This window comes from Acanthaster planci, linkage group LG06, assembly GCF_054643075.1.
Source record: "Acanthaster planci isolate LZ-2023a linkage group LG06, COTS_SCS, whole genome shotgun sequence".
NCBI classification, from domain to species: domain Eukaryota; kingdom Metazoa; phylum Echinodermata; class Asteroidea; order Valvatida; family Acanthasteridae; genus Acanthaster; species Acanthaster planci.
In genome coordinates this window covers 13,763,273-13,786,818 of record NC_141782.1, presented here as the reverse complement: position 1 = coordinate 13,786,818, position 23,546 = coordinate 13,763,273, and the positions used below count along the sequence as shown (strand labels likewise).

The 23,546-nt window shown below is 41.1% G+C and overlaps 1 protein-coding gene across 1 annotated transcript; it reads right to left on the bottom strand.

Annotated features, from left to right (window-relative positions):
- Positions 1-583: 583 nt before the first annotated feature.
- On the bottom strand, positions 584-20,344 carry phkb (phosphorylase kinase regulatory subunit beta). The gene is made up of 23 exons (XM_087137740.1): positions 20,232-20,344; positions 19,142-19,286; positions 18,913-19,012; positions 18,064-18,225; positions 17,300-17,436; positions 16,585-16,744; positions 15,905-16,102; positions 15,672-15,807; positions 15,031-15,189; positions 14,322-14,425; positions 13,807-13,953; positions 12,937-13,125; positions 12,527-12,609; positions 11,697-11,843; positions 10,673-10,799; positions 9,607-9,733; positions 8,609-8,757; positions 7,932-8,134; positions 7,399-7,453; positions 5,944-6,097; positions 4,877-5,046; positions 3,496-3,570; positions 584-3,047 (listed from the first exon to the last, which is right to left on the bottom strand). Exons 1-23 carry the CDS (start codon positions 20,299-20,301, stop codon positions 2,856-2,858), a joined length of 3,189 nt encoding a protein of 1,062 aa, XP_086993866.1. The 5' UTR covers positions 20,302-20,344; the 3' UTR covers positions 584-2,855.
- Positions 20,345-23,546: the final 3,202 nt, after the last annotated feature.

Below are 23,546 nucleotides of genomic sequence, written 5' to 3'. Positions count from 1 at the left end.
TCAAATGCTAAATCATGAGAAGGATCTTACAATTAAAGGCAACAGTATGAAATCGACCCGATCAGTACAATACAAACTACACTGACTGAAACGGTTGGGAGGGCCGAGGGGTGGCAGCACTCCCCTCTCCCATTTACAAAAGCACCATTACCACAGGGAACCCCCATCATAGCCAAAAAAAAAAAATCTGATGAAAAATCTTATAAATTGGATCTGATAGTTTACTCAACAGGAAAAGGGCCCCTAACTTTACCTGATGCCAGTGCCCATCCCCCAAGCCTCTTGAGTCGAATTCATGACATCAATAATGGTCTTTAATCTTTGCTTCATGGAATAGGCGTGGAATATGACATCAAGCTTGTTTACATGTGTGCTTTCCTATGCCACAGTGAGGCAGACACGATCCATCAAACGCCCACATAAAAAGAACACATGTAAATAGTGTGATTCATTATGTTTTTAGGTCTATAAAGGCCAGGGGTATACTAGACTATGGCTCAGATCAGCTATGATAGGGGCACAAAGGTCGAGTGGAGATAAGCTTTCAAACACAGGAATAAACTCACAAAAATCACACCAATAGTTTCATTAAACATTTTGTTGTTAATTTTCCAAACTTTGGTTTCGCTGTTAAGAGGGAGCCACTATTCATAATGCTGTCAAGGTGTTCTTTCTGGCTGCATTTCGCAAAACGTAGTACACGGAATTCAATGCTCATTTTTACAATAAGGTTCCATATGGAGATACATGAGTACAACATTCCATAGCTTGTACATAATCTAGGGCATGGGGGGAGGGCTTATTTTTGGGGGCCAAAAATTTGGAAATTTTGTCATGTAACCTTTCATGGCCTATCTAGGGGGTGAGGTGACATTGTCAGACTTTTTAGATGCTTTTGAAAGGAAATAAAAATCGACCCCTTCAAAATCACCTTTCCCTCTCTGTCCTTTTAAAATTTTTGGATGCCTCCTTGATTCGCCCGTGCACATCACTGTTATACAATGGACGCTCTCTACCATGCAAGAACTATACCATTGTTGGTGTTGTAGCTGAAGCCTTCCATCAATACTCCAGCCAAAAGTAAATTACAAGGCAATTCGAGAGTCTGGTCATGAGCATACAGGCTACGAACAATGACAGAGGAGTGTCTTTGCCACAGTTCATTTGAGGGAGTCACGTGATTGCAGGGGCTCTTTTTTCACCTTCCACATTTGTGGCCCGGGTTCGAATCACACCTAGGTCTGCATGTGGAATGGGTTTTCAGTCCCTGTCTGACTCTGTGGGTTCCCCCAGAATATCTATTGGGCTTTTTCTCCCACCTCTAAAACTGAACATGTTTTCTTTATCTACTTAACTGTCACATGCTAAATGCGCTGTTGGATGAACATGCCAAAATAAATATTCCTATAAATGTGAGCTCACTTGAGATGGGAATAACTTGTCCGTGAATGACTAGAGAGAATCAGCATTGAGTACAATGGAATCACTGCCTGTTGTACTGATCACATTGGATTTGGGTTTTACTAAAGTAGAGAGAACTCTGACGGTAAACTAGTCAAACACGAGCCAATCACAAATCATCCAGCCTAATGAAAAGTGACAACCTGTGTTACTTGTCATTTTGCTTGTGACTGACATGGTTGGTTTGCAAGGCTGGTATGTTGACAGTTAAAGGGACATCAGAATAATTATCTATGTAATGACACAAGTATTGCTATAGATGCTACTAACTTAAATGAAACTTTAACAATCAGCATTTGTTATAAATATACATTATTTCTATCATACATTTAAATCATACATTTCACACACACTGTATACTATCAACATCTAATTCATATTCCAATGAAAGAAATACTTCCTGTTAGACCAAATACACCATTGTCTCAACTCCCAAAGGCACTGAGACAAACACATCTCTTTTTGTCCATATCCTAACAAAGCTCCTGCAACATCTTCTCTTGCTCTTCACGTAGAAAAACACTTTGATCCTCATATGTTTCTGAAAACTGCGGACACTCCTTAAGAAAGCACGATAACTTTTCTGAAAAATTACTAACCTGATTGAATTTCCACAATTTTCTGAAATTCACTGCGTTCTGAAAGATTTTGTGTGATTGTGAGGATGGTGGAAACGGTCACCTTTTTGCCCCTTGAAAATTTCTTAAGTACACCGAATTTGTCTTCAACTTGAAGGCTGAACATAGAAATCATTTTATAAGGACCCAGTAGGTTTCCAGCCCAATAACCTCAGAATTCAGGATAAATGAAATTTTATTTCCAACAGTTTTAATTCTCTACAGAGTTAGCTTTATTGCACCCAAACTGCTCAAACATTCCTACAATCAAGCACCAAGGCAAAGGGCTCCAGACCAGTCTACACAATGTATACAGTTCTGTAGTGACTCCATTTATCATGCATTATTGTTTTTTGTTGAGAGTACCACCTCTTCTTAATCTGCATATAAAATGACCTTCTCCAAGGGGCAAAGAGTACGGTGAGTTGCTTTTACAAAGACAAAAACAGTTGGACAATGCAACCCAAACATCTAAATTTGGGACAAGCACCAGATTCATTTTTTCGACATGTCACCATGGCAAGGAAAGGAATCCACCTTATTGATTGTTTTTTTTTTTTTTTACATTAAATGCATCATTGACTTAATCAATATTACCACCCACATGCCCTATTTATTCACCAGACAATGCCATGTATTAAAGGGCTTTGATGCTTTATAACTGATTACTATGTACACGTCACAAATTCTCTCATTCTGGCTGAAGCTGGTGAGCCTCCAGTGGTGATGTCCACCTCACTCGCACCAAAGATCCACCTTGATGGACTAAATCTTGCCTCAGCTGATCGTGCAGTCATCCATAGAGGTGTCCATGCTCTCATCCAATAGATGGTTGACGATGATCTTGGCCAAGAAACTCATGGTGCCGTGAGTCCCCACAGGCGGTGTATTGTAAAAATCCTGCATGTCACATGACTTGCCCTGGCTGGTATGGTGCTCCTTGAATAGAGCGAGCGTCTCCTTAATCAGCTATCGAAAATGAACACAAAGTTGAACGGTCTCGACACTTTCAATGCTTGGGGGTCTATCATTTTCATGATATTTGGCATGAAATATACAACTTTCAATGAAACAAATTCTACTAGATATGACTGAAAGTGGAGTCTGATATTTAGTTCATGGACAACAAAATGCACACCTCCAATTGCTATGGCTGAATCAATACTTGAATAAAGTCTGCACTATGGTTGGAATCATGCCCATGTAAGAACATGGTTCAAAATGCAAATGTCTTTGTTACGTTCCACTTAACCCATACACCAGTTTTTCAAAAAATGGCATTTCACATGTTTTCTGTGGGAAACTGCTAGAAACACACAGACAAAAAAAAAATTGTTACATGAGTTCAGAATACATCCTGGATACATACATCTTGGAAAAAACGAGTTCAGAATGAGCAAAATAAGAAGTGACTTACAGCATCTGTATTGACAGTGTTCTGGAATTCCAGCTCTGGATTTCTCTTCAAGATGGTGGATATCACCGTCATTAGCTGAAGGAAGAGCAGTTCTAGAGATTACAACGTAACAGTGCTAGGTAAACAAGCACAGGAAAGGAGGGCAACTCCAAGAAATCACTTGTATAATAATGCGTAATGTCTGCACGTTGCATTAATTAACCACTTCCTGCCGGGGCTGTTATCAATGTTGATGATGCTGGGCCGGAATATTTATCATTTTTTTTCTGTTTTCAAAATTCTTTAAAAATTCCTATTTTCATTTGCAGGACACTTACAAACACGTGAAGGCAAGTCTGGTGTCCACTCTAGCCCGGCAGACAAAATCTGTTAACGCCCAAGTATTTCAGCCAGGTCTGCAGCCTTTTAAAAAGAGCCCAGATTGTGCGGTGTTATATAACTTTCTTTTGTTCACGAATCTGGCTGGATGCAATGCTGACCTCTTTGCAATAGGGGCCAGATTAGCACGCAGCTGTGCGGCTCATTGCTGCAGTGGTGGAGAGCTTTTGTCCCCGGTGGTAATCCGCTCGCTCTAAATGCCCCAAACTGTGGTATACTGCTTCAAAACAAGGCTGGATTATCTCCACTTTTGAGAGTGAAAAAATGTCGGTGATTCCCAGCAGCCTGGTCTTTTGTTCCGAGTACGGTCTTTTGTTACAAGGCCCTGTTCCCTTTGTCTGAGTTCGGAGACCCCAGCCACGCATATAAAGCATACGTGTCTGGATCCAGAATCCCCAGCAGGGAGTGGTTAACAAACATATTAAGGAGACTTTCTATAAAATTGCTGGTGCAAGCTGACTCTAATCACAAATACTGGTGTGGTATTCCAAAGTGCACGTAAAGATGAGCTGAGTTTGACTCTCAGCCAAACAAAGGAGACTGGTTACAGGAATACCACTGACAAAAACTGGAACATAAACAATGCTGTGCAGCACGGCGCAATCCAAAGTGCTGTGTTCGATGCAGAACAACTTCTCATCAATCCCGTTGGTAGCCTGAATTATTTTGCACACCTGTGATAAGTTGCTAATACCCAGGTTCAATTTTAGTGACACACGTGCAATTGGAATACCAAATTACGTAATACACTGATTGAGACTAGATTCCATAAGAATGAATATGAAAGTATCCCGAGAAGTTTTACATCATATACAGGAAAATAGGTTTCCCATTTGGATGGCACTGGTTTGGAGGATTACCATTAATTTACAATGTGCAAGATTCTTTCAAAAGCCTCTCACTTACAAGTGGCTCGGGCTACCTGTGCCTCATTTTGACAGACTATGTAACATATAAATATCACCAACCGAAGTCTGTCTCATAAACGATGCAATCTCCTCACCTCCACCATGAGCTGCCTGTATTCCGGGTGTGCAATGCGGCTGAACATCTCCTCGATGCGGAGGGCAAAGTTCAGGTCAGTCCGGGTCATGTCAGACAAAGTGGGCTGCTGGGGCAGGAAGTAGTCCGCTATGGTGATGCCATTGGGCGTGCATTCCATGATGTCCCACACTGCAAGGGAGAATGATGTTTGTGTTGGAAGAACAATCCACAGCCACTGAGTTTCTACCTTGAGGTACATGTAAGAGGGTAGTGTCAATTTTATCAAAATGGAGGTATACCACTCGTTTGAGATGTAAATAAATCCCTCTTTTTAATGACCTGATAAACCTTCCTGCTCCTATTGAGGATACATGGCAGAGTTGTAGTAGAGACCTCTTTCTTTCATAACAAGACCTTTCCAAGACCGTCACAAGGCCAACACAAGACCTCCATTATGAATCTAAGTCACAAGGTGTGCAAACCAATAGTGCCACAGACACTCATGTAGGCTTCTTTGTTGCCGTGTCATGCTGTTGCTAGCTGCCAGCAGAGCGCCCTGACCTGGTTCTTTTGTACTGGACACACACCAGAAATTGCCACTATTACGCTGGAAGGGTTTTGGCCAATAAGTTCCAGGGCGAGGAAAGCAATACAATGTTATACTGTGTGTTAAGTTGTTGGGTGTTGATGGCTGGATATATAGTTGTTGCTGTGCTGACCACGTCATGGAGTCAACCACGGTGTTTTTGCATGAATAAACCAGAGTCCCAGGGTTGGAAATAATGTGTATAGGGGTCCCCTTCCTGGTGTTTGCCAAACTTGGGGGACAAGAACCCCGTTAGTTTACGCTACAATAGCAACGAAGACAGTCTCTTGTCATTGCTTACTCTGCAAATTGTGACAAGTCTTAAGACTGGTCTCATGTCTGATCTCAACACAATAACCACATGGAAATTTCCTCAACTCCAGGGTATACCGTTCTGTATCTTATAGTTCCATATCTGCCCTTATCCCCAGCTCTGTCAAACAGACCAAATCGTTATGAATTTTCCACGACCAATGTCATATGGAAGCAGTATTTCTCACCTTTGTCATAGAAATGGGGTGGAGTACGGTTAAGGGAACCACTGAACTGACGCTGCTGGAGCCAAGTGCGACAGTGGCTGGCCGAGGTGATGTTTGTCTCCAGTACCTGACACAGTAACTTCCTCAGAGAGTGTGGAGACAGACTGTGAATAGGCTGCAACAGAGTCATGATTGGAATTGTAATTACTTAAATAAAAAGATACCTTAAGTGTTTTTTGTGGGCTGGGTCTTTCAAGGGATGATTTACTCAGTAGTGAGTGTTTGCTACTGGCTATCATCACATCTCATTCATATTCATGAGTGAGAGCTGAATTTGCTGTAGTCAATTCACCATCACAAGCCAGTCACTATTACAAGCACTCAGGCGAATCCATGCACAAGCAAAACACACATGTATATGCTTGATGATTTTTTTTAAATTTTTTTTATTTGATCACTTACAAATGATTAGCATTTTAAAGGAACATCTCAAAAGTCAGAATGCATGGCACATTCTCATTGGCACAGCATGTTAGCACCAGTGGAATGCTGAGCGTTGCATTGGAATGGTCCAGTGGTGGAACAGTCAGGAACACTGCGTTCCATGGACCATTCCCATGGCCTGTCACAATGCACAGTGTATATCTCTGTCCATATCCTGTCAAGGAGAAGGACTTCTTTGTTGATAGTAAGCACCAGCTGTGGGTAGGTTTTGCTTGTTTTCAAAGTGCTAATACATGTAGATAACATCTGTTATGAATGGAGACAACTTGTGTATGATGTCTCAGCGGGAACACTGCATTCCTGCATGAGGCAGAGCGAGATTACACAGAAACAATGTATTCTCAAAAGAACGTGGCATGTTCATACGGGCTACCAACATTTTGCATGCGAACATTCAAATGGGCCGCAAATGTTCTTCAATTCTGAGATGCTCCCTAACTGATGCTTGAAACTGTAATGGCAGCTGATCATGTCTGCAGCACACGTAAAATACAACAAACACTGAGCACCCCTTAGCATTGGAAGTTGACTTTGCCTCAGGAACTAGTTTGACAACTTCCAATACCTAGCAGCGGGCTAACATCAACTGATTACCCCAGAACCATGTCATATTTGTATCCTCATTGATTCAAGAAATATGACAGTTGAATAACTTGAATAACTGGTCGTTATTTACAGGTCCAGAGGCAGTATACACAAAGCGACTTTTTATGTTACATCTTCTTTTTTTATTAGTTTTTCCCTGTGCCAAGTGACTATCTCCCCACGGCAATGTTACTATCTTGCCACAGCTAGTAACAGTGAGTTAAAATCCAGCCACGATGAGCAGTTCCAAGTTAATGTATCACACTCCTACATTTTCATACAAAGGAATGTTTCCACAGCACATTTTTTGTAGGTTGTTAGGTTGCATGTAATTAATGCATTTGCAAGCGGTAAGCCACTTTAACTACAAGAAATTGCCAGTCTTACCTCGGCTTCATTCCACGCTATTTTGAGCTCTGTCCTCATGGCATGCAGGAGCCACCTGACACACAGAGAGAATACAGCATGATGAGGATTTGTATGGATGCAGATGCCAGGCAAGTCACACATGGACTGATCTGGCTGCTACCTTGGGAGTAGCAGTCTAGCTTTCCAAATGGCCAATTCACAACAGGGAAGAGTGAGCTAAACACCTTTTATAGGCAGCTTCCATGAAGCAGTTAGCACTGGCCAAAGTTAAGCCACAAATGCGATGGACCAGACTATAAAGAATGGGGGAGGGGTGACATTGCATCTATATCAAATTCTTGGCTGGTACTGAGTCCGGAATAAAATCATGACTGGGCTCGACGAAGGGACATACCCAGATTCGTTCAAATAAAGAAACGACATGGCAAATGCAGGGCAATGGACCCCTTTGTCACTCTGTATTCCCATTTCCCTTCCTGATGGAGGATTTCGATGAATCTCGGACGGCCTAAGATTAGGATTCTTTCCCCTGGGATGACTATCCTTCGCACCCTGTTCTAATCTTGAGCATGCTGTGGAAGAGTTCGGGGCGGGTGCCTATCAGCTTGCCCAGCGTGATGATGATCTCCTGCTGCATTACCGCCTCCCGCACGTCGTACTTCTGGCAACGGTCAAAGATGATGTCCGTGATCTCGTTGGGGTTCAGGGGTCGCAGGATGAGTTCCTCCTCATGGCCAAAGACGCCAATCGTGACCTACAATCAGTAAAAGTGCAGCAAAAATCATCTTGCTGAGTTCCCAACCAGCCTGAAAAATGTTCATGAAAGTAAGCCTTGGATCTATGCAGCGCATTTAAATCTGGTGAAATACATAGATGAAAGCTTTGCTTTTTTAACCCTGAAGAAAGGCTAGGTTTGAGTTGACTTTGTATCTCTGAATCATAGCTACACCCCTTCCTCTTATGCCAGGCCTTTACGACTATTTGCTGATCCCTTGCAGCCATCGTGACGCTCATATTATGAAATTGAATTCAGTGAATTTATCACATTCTCACAAATTTCAAATTTAAGATGAGCAATAAATGTTAATTCCAAACACAGACGACTACGTAGGAAATAAATTGCTCGTGCATTGACTCGGAGTTTTAAGTTTTGACAACCAACAGTATTGAAGCTACATGAATCCAAAATTCTCAGTACACTATCCAAATATAAAACATGCAAACTCACAATTTTCCCGCTGACCAACATGGATGTGATGGAAGGAGACAAACTGTCAACAACTTTGCGCAGGATGCTGGCACAGTATCTGACCGTGGACCAGTCTTCCTTGACACCAGCACGGATGTAGAGTTTGTTCAGTGATTCCCCGACTGTGCCTGTTTCACATCATGGGGATATCAGAAATGGTCCCTATGATCCGTTATGATAAAGGATGAGTAACTGGGTATTGAACTGGCATAACAACCACTTGCCAACGGTGTTATTGAGCAATGAACTTGTCCCGAGTGCAATAGTTTGGCTAAAAACATAGAACGACCAGATACAGTCCCTTAGAAAAGTTGGACTTAACAAATGCTGACCCTTGGTGGACATTTGTTCAAGATTTCTACAACATTTCTAACCCTGAAAGCACCTTTCTCTGAAACTCTCAGACAATGTCATGGGACTGTATTTACAACAACCAGCCATGCACTGCCGCTTGAGGGTTCCACACATGCTCAACCTTCACAGACTTGTCTAAGTTTCTGTGTGTGTACAAACCCAATGGACATCACCCAAGTGTGGGGACAAGTATAGATGCCACCCATCCAGCACTGTGTACAAAATAGACCTCTGCAATGCTGTCACACTTGGTGTGTACTTTCTTATGGTGCCCAGTGGACTGTGGGCCCCTACTGGCTCCATAGGGAAGTGTGCATGTATGAGATAGAGTGACGTTATCAGTGCTTAGGCCTACACACCAGATGTGTTTAAAAGTCCTGCAGGTTACAACACAGGCAATCCCATGTGTTTATACCTCATCCGGTGTGAAGTGGTTCAAACAAGTCAGTGATCTGCCTTTGAAGGAAACCCAATCACAGGATAACCAACCCAGGAGAGAGTCCAATAAACTTGTGCAAAGAGTCAAGATTGCACTGAAACACGCTATTTAAATACAGGTCCAAGGTTAGGCAAAACATCATTTGTGAATAATTTGATGGCATGGCTGTTTAGAAGTCACCGACCTTTATCTGTCAGGTAATTAAACCCTTCCCGATGCAGCAGTATTCCCAGAATTCCAGACTGCATTTCCATGTTGATGCTGTGCCGAAGTTTTTCCACAAGTTCCCAGGACTGCATATGCTCGTATTTCTGAATATACACAACATAAAACAGAGACCATAAAAACTGATACCTTGCAATTCTCTTTCCGGTTTTTCTTAATTTGCTGCTCCTCTCTAATAATTTGCCTTTTTTATTGAATTAAATCTTTTATGAGCTGTTCATGACTGTTAGTCACATGAGAGAGAAGTCGCTGAAAGCGGCATACCTAGGGTGTACACATTTGTTCGGGGGGGGGGGTAGGAGTCTACAGCGAATGCACTCCACCTTGTACTTGGCCTGTGAACATGTTAAGATTTCAAATCTGGGGTACAGATCTCTGCTGAGAGACACATGCTCCCGTATGCCCCCCTCAAACCGCGTAGTCACTGGTACATCACTGTTTACCAATTACAAGATCCTTTAAAACTGTTAAGGTAGAACGTTTCAGAGAATGTTGCAGGACTGAGAAAGGTTCAGTCAAAGCCACTCTGACTTTATTTATAGGGTTTCCTTTGGAGTGTTTGCACATCCAGTACAGCAGAGGATTTGAAAGAGATGTACGAGAGTCCTTTATAAACAAATTCCTGCATGTTTCATCATCTGCAGCTGCCACATTTGCCGCCAACTTCAAACAGTTCAAACAAACTGAATTACATGAGCTCAACCCCAGCTAGCTGAGCAGGAAAACATTTCTGAAGATCAACAGATGTTAATGAAATTTCAGATGCACCGTGATGGTTTACACATAATTTGACAGTGCTGGCAACATGCGCAATAGTTTCAACTGAATAGCTCACTAAAATTCCTGCAGAGAGTGACGTTATGACAGTCAATCATTCATAGCTGATACAGTTACAGGGAAATCTGACGCACTGAGGAAAGATAAAAGATGAAATGATGGCCTGCAATTTACAATGTACTCAATTACCCTGGATCATCAAGGTCACCAAAAAGGCCTCTCTTCAAAATCTTGGGACAATTTCATACCTTGATGTCAAAGACCTCTATCTCATACTCTAAGGACCGAGGTGAGCTGAGATGCCTGCTCTTGGCTTTCAGTGGAAGATGGTCAACGTTAAGCTCCTCTAGCCTCTTGAATAGCACCATGGAGGCACTGAGAGAAAAAAAAAGAGAGCCTGCAATGCAACACCCTCCCTAGAAAGATGGTTTTCAGGAACATTTGTTGGTCCAATGAGCCAAGATAACAATAACACAGTACACTGAACCCCAGTTTTGATGGACAAAATTGATAAATAACAGTATTAATATAAATATAGTATATGAGTAACTTCCTCTAGTAATGTTGAAATATCCAATTTAACACTCGAAGAAAGAGGTAAACCAGGGACTATTTTTTTGAAGTTAAAACACTAGATTTGAATACTATACTACAGTAGAACACGGGGCTATATATTTGTGTAATTTACATGAGTCTGGAGCTTGATGTGGAAATAAGTAATACGGGTGATCAGGTAAGAAATTTTCTCACCTCTAAAAGTGGGACTTGCAGACTATGGGCTCTAAGAGGAATCTAATAAAGGGGTTGTGTAAACTAACAAGATCTTAACACTATGAATTTAATGATGTCTCAAAAATGGAATAACCTATTTCTTTGATTAAATATTGAGTATCAAGATTTTGTTTATATTGTTTTTAAATAAAAAAAAATCGCAATTCTTTGTTTCCTCCAAAAATTTGAGGACAGGTTTTTATTTCCCTCACAATTACGTTGTAGTTCACTGTAATGGTGCCCAAAGCTATTAAATGGCGACTGGATTTGCAAAACATGAGAATTACTTGCATACAATTTTTATCAGGTAATACAAAATGGAAGCAAATAAATCTTTTCAGATATCAACCCATATATCCGGGGAGTTAAATATGAAATACAGATAGTAAGAACTTGCTCTCAGGTGCAAATTGTCAATGACTATACTGTCTTATTGGCAATATCAGGGGGAAAAATATAAAGTGAGAAAATTAGGTTTCGCCAACACTAATGACCACTTACACTCCCTCCGGTAGCTGGAAGTCCAAGTGTTCCACGAACGAGGAGGCAAGCAGCGTCTGGAGACGGTCTACTTTGACTCGAATGCCCCCGCATGTGCCTCTCTTGAACATGGCCAGCATGTCCAGCATCTCTGACCCCTTGGGCCCACTGTGTGGGGAACAAACGCAGCGGACTAGTTCATAAGTTCCCTCTGATAGATCCAAAGCTTGCCAAATCAATACAAGCATCACATGTTTTCTTTGGGTAAATCTTACATTGGGTGCTTTGACCCTTTACTGGCAAGCTACGTGGGAGACTGGTACATGGTATACATCTGCACTAGAGGGTAGCAGGTTGTGGGTTAGAGTCCCATTTGAGTAGGTGCATGAAGTTTGGCAGTGTGTCAATAGTTTGATCTGAATGCAACTTACATGTATTTAACATGACAAAAACAGTGCCATGTCTCTAACTGCTTCATCACATAAAAATAAATCGGTATACCAACACATCGAAATAAGCACACATGTATAGCTTTACCTTTTAATCCTAACAGATGTCATAACAAAAAGCTGGCAAAATGCATGAACAGTCGTCACTGTAAGCGGCAAGCTCAGTATAAACAGGACCTGATAGATTCTAGCTATCCTAAGACCAAAGTATTCTCAGGGTTCCAGCCAAGTTGCTAGAGGTCTATTCACTTCAAGGAGGATTGGGTCCAAATGCCTCAGACTTGAACAGTTATGCAGCTAGATCACATTCATCTGAACGCGTTGTGTCTGGTAAGCTTATACTTTACTAATAACACCTTCATCAAGATGAAATGCTAGGCGGAAGTGTGTTTAATATCATACTTGAAATGATCTTCCTTGATGAGAATGCAGATTGTTGGGCGGCCAGACATCGTCCAAGATCTCCTCATGAAAGCTACAAGGCTCTGAAAAATAACAAAAGAACCCATCTCAAGCCGACAATTTAGCAATCATTTGCATGCAAGCAAAAACTAACATGAACAGGTTCATCTGTAGCAGTTATCCCTATCAAGTTTTCTCTGTGCAACTTCCTACGTGAAACAAATACCATGCAGACGAAATGAGACACTGCGGAATGCTGAAAGTGCAACAGAAGTTATGTTGCACTGCGTAGCACTTGAGTGCTTGTAAAACACCAGTTTACAACTGCCTTGCAACAACTTGTCATGCATGTAGCACTGAGGGTTATATGTTGCATGTGTTGATCAAAGTCACAGAGATAAGTAATGTACCTTGATATCATCCACGAGGAGCGAGAGATCCTGATACATGTAGAAATCCGTCAAGTCAAACTGTAGTGGGTAGCAAAGGATGGTCCTGCCCAGGATGCGGTAGATCTTGGAGGTGCCCAAGCTACCGATGGGTCGAGGGGGTCGACCAGTCAACCCGAGCTTGTCATTGTGGCCAAGGAATTGATACGCCTGTGGTACGTTCGTTCGTTAATTATGCTAATCAGTTACTTACATGTTGAGCATGTGGTCTGATATACACAACTTGATGGGACTGTTTCTCATGGCACTCTTACAATGATTACTGCCCTCATTCTTCACCCAAACAAGACCAATTTCAGCAGTTGATGTTAGCATACATCCCTTCTCTGCTTTACACCCCTGTACAGTATGTGTGGAAAGAGGTATTCAGGGTAAAGTGACTGGTCCCAAAACCACCTGCTGGATTCAAGGCCATGACCATACAATTGGAAGTCAAAGACCCTAACCACTAGGCCATCCATCCCTGCGCATGTCCGCAAATGAGCATTCTCACTGGTTCAGCTACATATGACACAGAGAGAGTGAGTAGTGAGGAACACACTGAATGTGTACAAACCTGTAGCATTATTTTAACTTTGAAGACCAAAATCAACGTGCACAAAGATACTGTATTTTTCAAACACACTGTGAAGGACCAAAGTGAATATGTACAAACCTGTACCATTTTGCCTCTTTGTGGATCAAAGTGAATGGGCAAAAACCTTCTGTATTTTGTACATGCGAGGTTCACACTACATCTATTCGAACCCATTCTTGTAGAAGGGAGCATGTTTATTCCCAAGGCCCATTCCCCCATCCCCCTCCCCTTATTGATTCCGTCCCTCATCTTACCTTGATGAGTTCAGCAGGTGGCCATATCTGTATGGGTTCAACCTGAGTTGGGGTCTGGGTCTGTATCCCATAAGTTTGTAATGTCGCTTGCAGTCTAGCACTCTCAGCGATGAAAGCCATCTGAACAGTCAGGTCCTTAGAAGTATTCTATAAATGGCAAAGCCCACAAAAGAAACAAGAAATAGACTGGGACGGGATCCCTAAAAATGAGTCTTTGGGCCCTTTTTAAAGTAATTTTAAGCTGAAGAATGTGCTTATGAGTGAGAAGCCACTGTGTCTAATCGGATTAGTCTAAAGATCTCTACTGTACAAGATTCTGTCAATGCCTTTAACTCAAAAGTGGCTGTCGTGACTCCTTTTGTTATCCTGGGTCACAAATGAAACATTCAGGCAGATTTAGAGTAAGCAAGTTTAGAATTTAATAAAATAATTGAAAAATTATTGAACAAACAAGAGCGGTGAAGAATGTGGAATTAAAGAGGAAAAATATGGGAGTAGGGTAACTTTTTAGCTACCTCAAATGCAGAGTATCTGGTGTTGTGTTTCATTGTTGACCTCACTGATGAGCGCAGATATCTCCCTACTGGATCAATCTCATCCATATCAACGAGTCCATCCTCTGACGATTTGAATAGAGATAGACAGCACACAAGGCTTCATGTTATTTCAAACAAGGAAAGGACCAACTCATACAATCACAGAAGCAATCACAATTTCAACATGGTGTCGACTGTCTTTAAAGCTTCCAAACAGTCCCTTCATTTGATGTTCAAGAATGCAACTTCATTGGTAATCTGCAGCCTGGCCTGATGAACACAGTGGACCCCCAATAGAATACCTGCTCTGGCTCCTCCTCATCATAGCTGGTACTCATGCTAAATGGTCCATGCCATCCCAGCACGTACATGTAAGCATGGTTGCACGTGGACTACCCCCTCCCCACCCCACAGGAATGTATCAGATCAGGTCACTCTTTCCTTACTGGCTACTCAAGATAGTGAGTCACTACTCACTCAACTGCAGGCAACCAGATACAAAGACTGACTCTACAGGAATAGCTGATCCGGCCTCTCCCCCATGGCCAACCACTCAAGAGGAGTCATCACTCACTCAACATGCAGGTAATAACAAGATATACAAATACAGAATACCCAACAGGAATAGCAAATCAGCCTACTACTCATACTCACAGCTGACTACTCAAGATACTGAGTCACTACTTACTCAACAAGCAGGCAATGAGATACACCGACTGCCCCCATAGGAAGAGCTGATCAGGCTGCTCGCCTTCACGGCTAGCTTCTCTCGGCTGACTGTGGGGGTTTTTCCTCTCAGCTTCAATGTGTCTTCTCTCCACATAGTAATACTTAGGAAGCACAAATCCTACAATATTAAATAAGAAAAATGCAGGCAGTTTCTAATCAAAGGAGTGTGTGATAAGTTTAATTTTAAAACTTTTGAAGACTTAGCTCTGTAAACAGTGTATTGCAATGATTCTAACGCTCCCATCTTTCCAGCCCATTTAAGGATGAAACCAATTGAAAAGATTTTTCAATAACTATTCAAAGGTGTAGCAAAAACACTATCTTCCTTACAAGGCAGATAGCAACAAGTGTACTTTATATCTAATGCTTCAGATCCTTTTGTGTGTCCTTCAATACAGTCAAATCTTATTTACAAGAGCACCGCTAATACAAGTTTCTGTTTATCACAAGGAAATGTTCAGGTCCCAGTGCTTTGTTCTTCATTAGTTTGGATCATGATAATGCAAGGTTCCTGTTCCCACAGGGTAATCTGCAAAGTCCAAAGGACATCTTGGTTAAGGAGGTACAATAAACACAGTATGAAGGCAGTGAGTGGCTCACCATTAGATGTTTTCTTCAGCAGTGGCTGGAGAAGATTATGGTATTCCTCTACTTGTCTGGTGTCCCCTTTGGCAGTACCATCGATCATCATGTACACAAAGAACATGGGCCATTCAGCCTCTATGTTGTCAAACATCTGAAAGCAAAAAACACAATGTACAAAACCATCACTGACAGAGCAGAATGACCTCCACAAGGCAATGACTGACACTTTGCTAAATGCCACCTTATACCTTGATTTCTGCAGGTCGGTAGTACGTCCTATTCTTGTCTTCCAGCACCGTTCCATAGCCGTCTCTCAAGAAACGCCGGAAGCCGTATTTCCCCTTCAACTTACGGATGATCTTATCAAACGTCCGATTTTTAACGGCTTCATCTTTGACAGCGAAGGCTGGGAAGCTAATGGTAGGAATAAGGGAGGCATCTGTGTTCTGCAGTGGCAAAGAAATTGACAGGAAGATATAATCAAATTTTGAACAGGAACTTCATAAAGTGGAATTGTACACCTTTTTCTAAAATTCTCTCAATTCCATAAGAATCAGAAGAAATGCTTAGTTCCTACTGCATAAATGTTCATACTGATTGAAGTGGATGTTCTCAAAGTTAAAAGAACCTCTTTTCTCATTTTCATTATTTTCATTTTAAGTAATTAGAGAACCTAAAATAGTGTTTACATCTAGATTTCATTCCTCATTTTATAATTTACTGAGGTTATGTAAACAATCATCACTTCATGCAGGCTATTTTATGCACTTTTTTGAGTATTTCTATAAATTGCTTTTAGCAATAAATTTAAAATTTGGCCAATTACTTTCATTTTACTTCAGTGGAGGTTTAATTCATCAGTACAATCACTGAAACAAACAACTTAAATATTAAAACCAACATGTAAAAGGCAAAGCAATGAACACACCTTGGAGCTGCTCTCCCTTGGCAGCAGAGTTTGTAGGATGGTTCGATTCCTGCCGTGTGCATCTGGGTCAACGTACAAGATAGACCAGGATGTTCCCTCACGACCAAAGAGGTTGAAGCCGTTGCTTGCTTCTAAAGCTGCAATGGCCATGCCAATAGAACTGCCCAACACAAAATGGACAAACAAACAGGGAGATACTGAAAATAAAACTCACATTATTGCCAGTGTTTTCGAATGTAAGTTTTGACCTTTACTTTAATCTTCATTTTTACGAAGCTCCTGGAATCTCCTGAACTTCACCACTGTGTTGTAAATTCAATGACGTACTGTTGATGTTTGCATGTGGCCTGACAAATCCATAAATCTCTGCCCACTGCACCCACGGGCAACAGTACACGCACCTCTGTAATGCCACACTGACTAAACTTTGACATGCCTGCCAGTTATGAATGCATGTTGAGCTTCCATCTGTTGGACATTTGGTTGTGCAATCACAGCTCCGATTGATCACAAAAATCCTCATGAGGTGAATTCGAGCCCAATGTGCAGTAAAGGGATAGGAAAGTAACAAAGCTGTACTGTGCAAAAAATGGTTCTTCAACTTGTCAAAATCTGCCACAGCAGAGTACATACTGGACAAATTGATGTAACTGTTTGGCTATGCACCCTACCAATTGCAATACCATGTAATGTTACATGAAGACAGCATTCTTACCTGGCGTTGAGCTCACATTTTCCTGTGTTGTACTTGCTGCCCCTCTCCCACATGCCATAATCTGGGATTCGGTAAGCTCTTTCCACGTAAAACACAAGGTTCTGAACGAAGCTAACCTCGTCAAGTGTCCAAATAATCTATGAGCAAAACGGGTGGACTTTTACAGCACAGGGCAAAAGTGAACGCACACAGTCACAAATGAATAAAACAGAAAAAGTATTGAGCTGATGAGAGAAAATTGAAAGTGATCATACACTTCTAGTGTAGGAATCAATGTAAAGCAGTCTTCATATTAGGTAATTTTTATATTTTTGCACAGCTGGTTTCCTCTGGCATAATCATTGTCATTTTAAAGTTTTATTTTCAATTTTCAAGTTGTTCAACTGTGTTGTAGCAGTGCTACACAAAGGCTACACCTAAATACTTTGGCTGCGGCTTGCATGAAACCATGCATCCCTGGGACAGGCTATAAATCAGCCACAGACTTGCAAAGATGTTAATGCTAGCTACACGTATCTGCCCTGCGCAGGAACAAGCCAACAAGGGTTTTTACAAGTACATGTATGAAAACAGAAGCCGCATCGACTTGGAGAGCACTCAGTACAGTGCTTCAGAGTGGGCCTGGAGTGTTTCCAAGGCCCGTTGAAAACCTTCCCATCAGTACTACCTCTTCTTAGCTAGTGAGCAGATGCTTCTCATCAGAGTGGATTACAATGACAATGGCACAGGCAAAGCCAGATGACAGACTGACAAAAATGTGTTACCTGTAGCCCTGACGAAATCATCTGAACCAGGTAGAGCAGGTAGAGGGACACCAGGTCAATCTGTAAGTGGTGATAGCTGTCAGGCAGCACGTTTCCCCGTACCATGTCATAGCGACAATGAAGGGCGTTGTCCTCTCCCTTTGTGTACTTGAACTTCTCCAACTAATGAAGATAAAACTTCAGATGTGAACATTCCAACTGATTCCATTCGAATCTTTAGCATCAACTTCTCAATAAAGTATCCAACATGGAATTGATAATCGTCTCTCAACTGAATATTGGAAACAAAAAGGGGATAAAGACTGTTAGGAGAGACTCATCATCAGGGTCACGTTGAAATGATTCTTTAAAAAGTTTTGAAGTGGGGTCTTTCACGTCCTCACAAATATCGCAAGAGTCACACACTTTTCTGATGAACTGTCAAGAAAGCATTGCTTTTCACCAGGCCTACTTCTTCCATCTTTGCTTCTGAATCTGACCTAACCTGTGATGGACATAACTAGAGTTGTACAACATCGTGTGTGTCTAAAACTGTGTCTACAAGCTGTATTCCTACACTAGAACACCACTTACATGTACATTTTTCTTTTGGTCAATAATGATATGCAAACCTTTGGTCAAAGCCCATCTAGGTTGGTATTTCAATTGTATTTTTAGTCCTCTTTTGATTCAATGGGTTTCCCTGGAATATTTGTCGGGCTTTCCTTTCACCTCAAAAACTGAATGTCTTTTTTGCTGATGGTCTCTCTTTTTTTCTCCGATGTACCAATAATTCTTAAGGAAATAATTTTTAAGAAACTAGCGGGCTATTTTGACCAAGTGTCAAAGCAATAATACAAACCACACTACCTTCTCTGCTTGTCGCAGGTAGCAATAGAGTATTCCCCTCATGCATTTCACAGCACTTTGCTCCAGCTCGTATGTCCGACCATGGTCATTGTCAATTTTCCTGAAAAACAAAACTTAGTATTTCCATCATTGTATCTTTCAGAAAATTCCATTGAAACATCGCTGGGTCCTTCAAGCAGACATGTATGTACTACTCACAGATCTGAAGTGTAAAACCCTGTGTCTTTACCTGTATGCTAGGGCCAGTGTCCAAGTTGCCACAGCACAATAGATGCTGTCTCTTACATGAGCCACACAGGATTTCTTGACATCACCAGTGGCAGCTGGAAAGAGCCCAATTGTAGGACTCTGATGTTGCAACAGCTGAGATTTGACTGAAGGAAGAAAAATGTATGCTGTAGGATCTAGTAGTTTTCAGTCAAACAGAACGATCATAAAAACAAACTTATTGTATTTAGTGGTTTTCAACCTTTAAACAATAGGGAAGATTACATCCTTCAGTAATTTTGGAGTCATGAAAACTATTGAAAATGGTGCCACTCCCCTCCACCTTATAATTAACTTAATAAGATTAGCCACCAACTGCACAATTTTGATTTAAAATATTTTCTTGCACTACCCTGGAAACTGAAAGGAAAAAATAGCAGGCAGTAATACATAGATAACAATTTATTCCTAGGCTATCAATGTTTCATGATCTTTTAAACTGCCTATTCAAAGTAAAAAAATTGAGAAACATGCATGACCGTATAGTCGCCAGTTCCCTTACTTCGACACTTACATGTGCCAGTGCAAACCAATCAGACTTGTAGGTGGCAATATGGGGGACTTGGCATGCCTGGTAACTACATGTATACAGTCACGCATGTTACATGTACATGCAAATTTTAAAAGTTATTTACCATCTGACCATGGACGTAGGAAAAGAATAAAGAATGTACATCATGACGACATATCATACATGTACATGTATCATGAAGCAAATTCACAACAATTAACAATGTTTGGAGATTCAGTATGCCAAAAGTAATATTCAGATGAGTTTGGATTGGAGTCATAAATCCTTTGCTCAATTGAAATCGGAAACGCATTTTGGTTCGATGGTTATCCCGCACAGTGCATGGCATCGTACATGTATAGAGCCTCATAATAGGCCTCTATACATGCTATATGCACTCTCCTGATGGATAGGCCTAGTTAGTTGCGAGGACATGCTCTTGTACGTCAATACACCAATTTGGAGGAAGTATCGACACACTTACAAAGGAAACATTGATTATATTGAAAGTCAAGGTAAAAGGGTTCAGGCCTAGGCTTACTTAGAATGTAATACGAGTCCAAAAGAGCCACTTGGCGCACGTAGTCCTCGTCCTCTGTTTCCCCTGCCATTTTTGACAAGTTTGGTTGGGAATATAGTAGACTTGTGTTAATCCCTCCCGGCCCAATCCAGATGCAATTTTTATTATTGATTTTTGGCATTCCGAAACAGTATATGGCATTTTAATGGCAAAAAGTTGAAATTATCCTTTCATTATCTTAATTAATTATCATGTATTCTAAATCTGGGTGTAAATACAAATAATATTATTTTTTGGGGGGCGATTCGATTATCGAATTACGGTGAGAGAGACTGAAGAAAGATAAAAATGGCGGCGCCCATGAGAACTCTGATTTCGCGCAGATCTGTCTTTCTTGGCAGAAAATGTATGACAGTCAAATGCTGCAAAGAGCGTGATGCCATCAGATATCTCCACATCTTCCCCAGTAATTACAGTCAATCAAAATTCGATCCAAGCATTTTAGATGCTGTGGTTTGCCCTTTATCGAAGAGCCAGTTACGGTAAGCCATGCATGACTAACCACATGAAGCAGCTAACGGTTAACGTTAACTAGGCCTACTTCCAGACTCTAGTGTAAGGTTCATCGAAACCCTTATACATGTGTATGTACAAACTCGCATAAACATATTTCGTCTGTGGTGGCAGAGTAAGTTGGCACAATCGAAACAGCCAAAATGTATTCATACGAGTTTGTACATACATGTACACTGTAGCTAAACCTTACAGTTTTGGAAGTAATGACTATATGTAGGAATTTTTTTGGTATTTTTGAAGGGATCTTGGAGAGAATATCGTAAGAAATATTTTGATATGAGGTTGGATTCCATTGGATTCAGCAAAGCAAAGAAAAATTGATTTGAAGCAAGGATGTTTTGAGATTTTTTGTACTCATGTAGATTAATGAAACTGTGATTATTTTGTTCACAAGAATGAGTGTGGATTTTAAAAGAAAAAATATATGTCACAAAAAGTCAAAGTTAGCACAGAAAATGTTAACCATCTCAGGAAAAACAGATTTTTTCAGACGAGTCTCATGGGGTTTGTATTTGTTCATAGAGGGTGTCAAATGATGTCCAGATTACGAACTCTTTCCAAAACAAAATGGGACAATTTTCTCAGTACCAGATTAATGTCTTTTTAGTGTTTTTATACATGCATATACAGTGACAGATCTAGTGTCCATTGAAATAGTATAGGAATGAAAAGTAGTCAGTGGATAGGGAACAGACTAGCAAGTTGGGGAAGTGGAAACATTTGGATGCACTATGTAAAACAGCTGTGTGGTTGTAAAATTCAGGATACTCAATCACTTTGATTCTCTAATTCCTGTGGAGACTTGTCCAGTCTCACACAGTCCACTTTATGCTACCTTGTATTAGGACCTACCCATTTTTCGTTTGGTACAACGCACTATGCTTTATAGTCCCTCTAACGCACAGTACATGAATGTTTGAAAAAACTTAGCTACTACTTTATACATCTTTTCACTCCTAGGTATGATGCAGAGGCCTCTGAGCTGGTTAACGATGAGCTGGGAGTGGCTTACAAAATCGTTGATGGTATTCCAAACCTCATACCCCAAGATGCTCGAATGATCAAGCAAGATGAGGGCTCATCAGACGAGAAGTCTAAGCAAGGCAAAAACTCATCACACAAGAACTCTAATAATACTTATGAGGAGACCTAGCAAGAGTGTGTCAATGTACTACTTGCATCTGCCATCTAGACATTTTTTTTTCAAGTGTTGGCAACTCCATCGAAAGCCTGTTTGAACCACCTGGTAACCTTATGAATCCACCTGGTTAAAAATCGATGATGGTGGTTTTGATTAATGGAAGAAAGTTGTGAATTGTGTTGAATATCTTTTCCACGTTATTTCTGATGTTCTCAGTTTTTGGTGCACTTTTAAAGTTTCCCCAATACCATGATTAACATGTATGAGTATTCTCTCCCATTACTAGTGAAAATAGGAGGATTCTTTTTCCACTTCATTGTTCTTTCACAGCTGGCAATCAATCACTTAAAAAACCATCTCTGAAAAATTAACCTCTTGTAAGGCTTCAATCATGGTAGAATGTTGTAGATTCTTCTGGTTTGGTTATGTTAGTTTATGCAATAAAAACTGTTGTATTCGACCTGCAGTCGGACTGCCATACTAATTAGTCCAGCTGGCGGCAGCATGCTGTGATCTTGGTAAGTCACTGTACCCCCACATGCCTCTCTCTTCCCAAGGAGTAAATGGGAACCTGTGAGGGCAGATACAGTTATGTTTACCCATTTACTCTTGGTATGGCAGCACTCCCCAGGGAGCTTAGATGGTTTCAGGAACGGTTCAGGTGTTGTGAGCCCAATGTGCATGACAACACATCTGCGCCCCTTGAATTACAGATACTGTGGGCTACTGTGGGCTACTGTGGGATATTGTGATAAATGTGGTGAAAGATTCGGTAATACTTGCATGTATTTATTTCCAGCTTTGGTTGAAAACATATATATTCGTGTAAATCCTCCTCCAAATGACATGAGTCCGCTGGCAAGGGCAATTTAAAGCCCTCTAGAGCAATTCATCGAAAGAGAATACGTATTATCAAGAGTTTAAGTAGTCACCCCAAACCATTCACTAGTCAATCACAACTGCACAAGTCATCCAGACTCAAGTCATAAACGGTCAAACTTTGCAATACAACCGGGGGGGGGAGACAAAACAAAAGCCTTTGCGGTGAATGGATCTACGATTAAAATCGTTTGTAATTTTGTTCCTTCGCAAATAATTTGCATGCTTATCTATGGTTTTGAACGCTTGTACACTGTACCTTAGAATAAGCAGATCTGACTTTTTAGCTATGTCCCACTGAATCAGCCAGTCAGGACTCCGTGGCGTTGGAAAATGTAATGGAGTAAAACTGATATTAAATGATTGAACTGGGTGAAAACCGATCTCGGTCTTCGGTCTCCAAAACTCTTCATGACTCATTGTAATAATAATACAATATAATAATAAATTGTGACCTCCTGAAGGGATGGGGCCTTCCGTAAATTACGGACGCGCGAAATGCCGACTTTTCAGACCCCCTTCTCTTTGTGCGCATAGCGTACGTAGTGGCTCCACCCCCCTTCCCTGTACGCATTTCACAATTCCGGAAGATGCTGCCAGTCTTTTTGTCCTGAGTAATGTCGCGGTTTACTAATAATGGGCGTTGACACGGGAGGAGAGTGGACGGTGGAGAATACTGTGTTTGAATTTCGACGCACGAAAGCCGATAGTCGAAGCCGAAGATTCATTGCAGGCAAATT

Coding starts and splice junctions, on each gene's coding strand:
- phkb (XM_087137740.1), bottom strand. CDS start 20,301: ATGGCAGGGGAAACAGAGGACGAGGACTACGTGCGCCAAGTGGCTCTT. Junction 18,226..18,912: donor ACCTGCGACAAGCAGAGAAG/GTAGTGTGGTTT, acceptor TATCTTCATTAG/TTGGAGAAGTTCAAGTACAC. Junction 16,103..16,584: donor CAAGGGAGAGCAGCTCCAAG/GTGTGTTCATTG, acceptor TTGCCACTGCAG/AACACAGATGCCTCCCTTAT.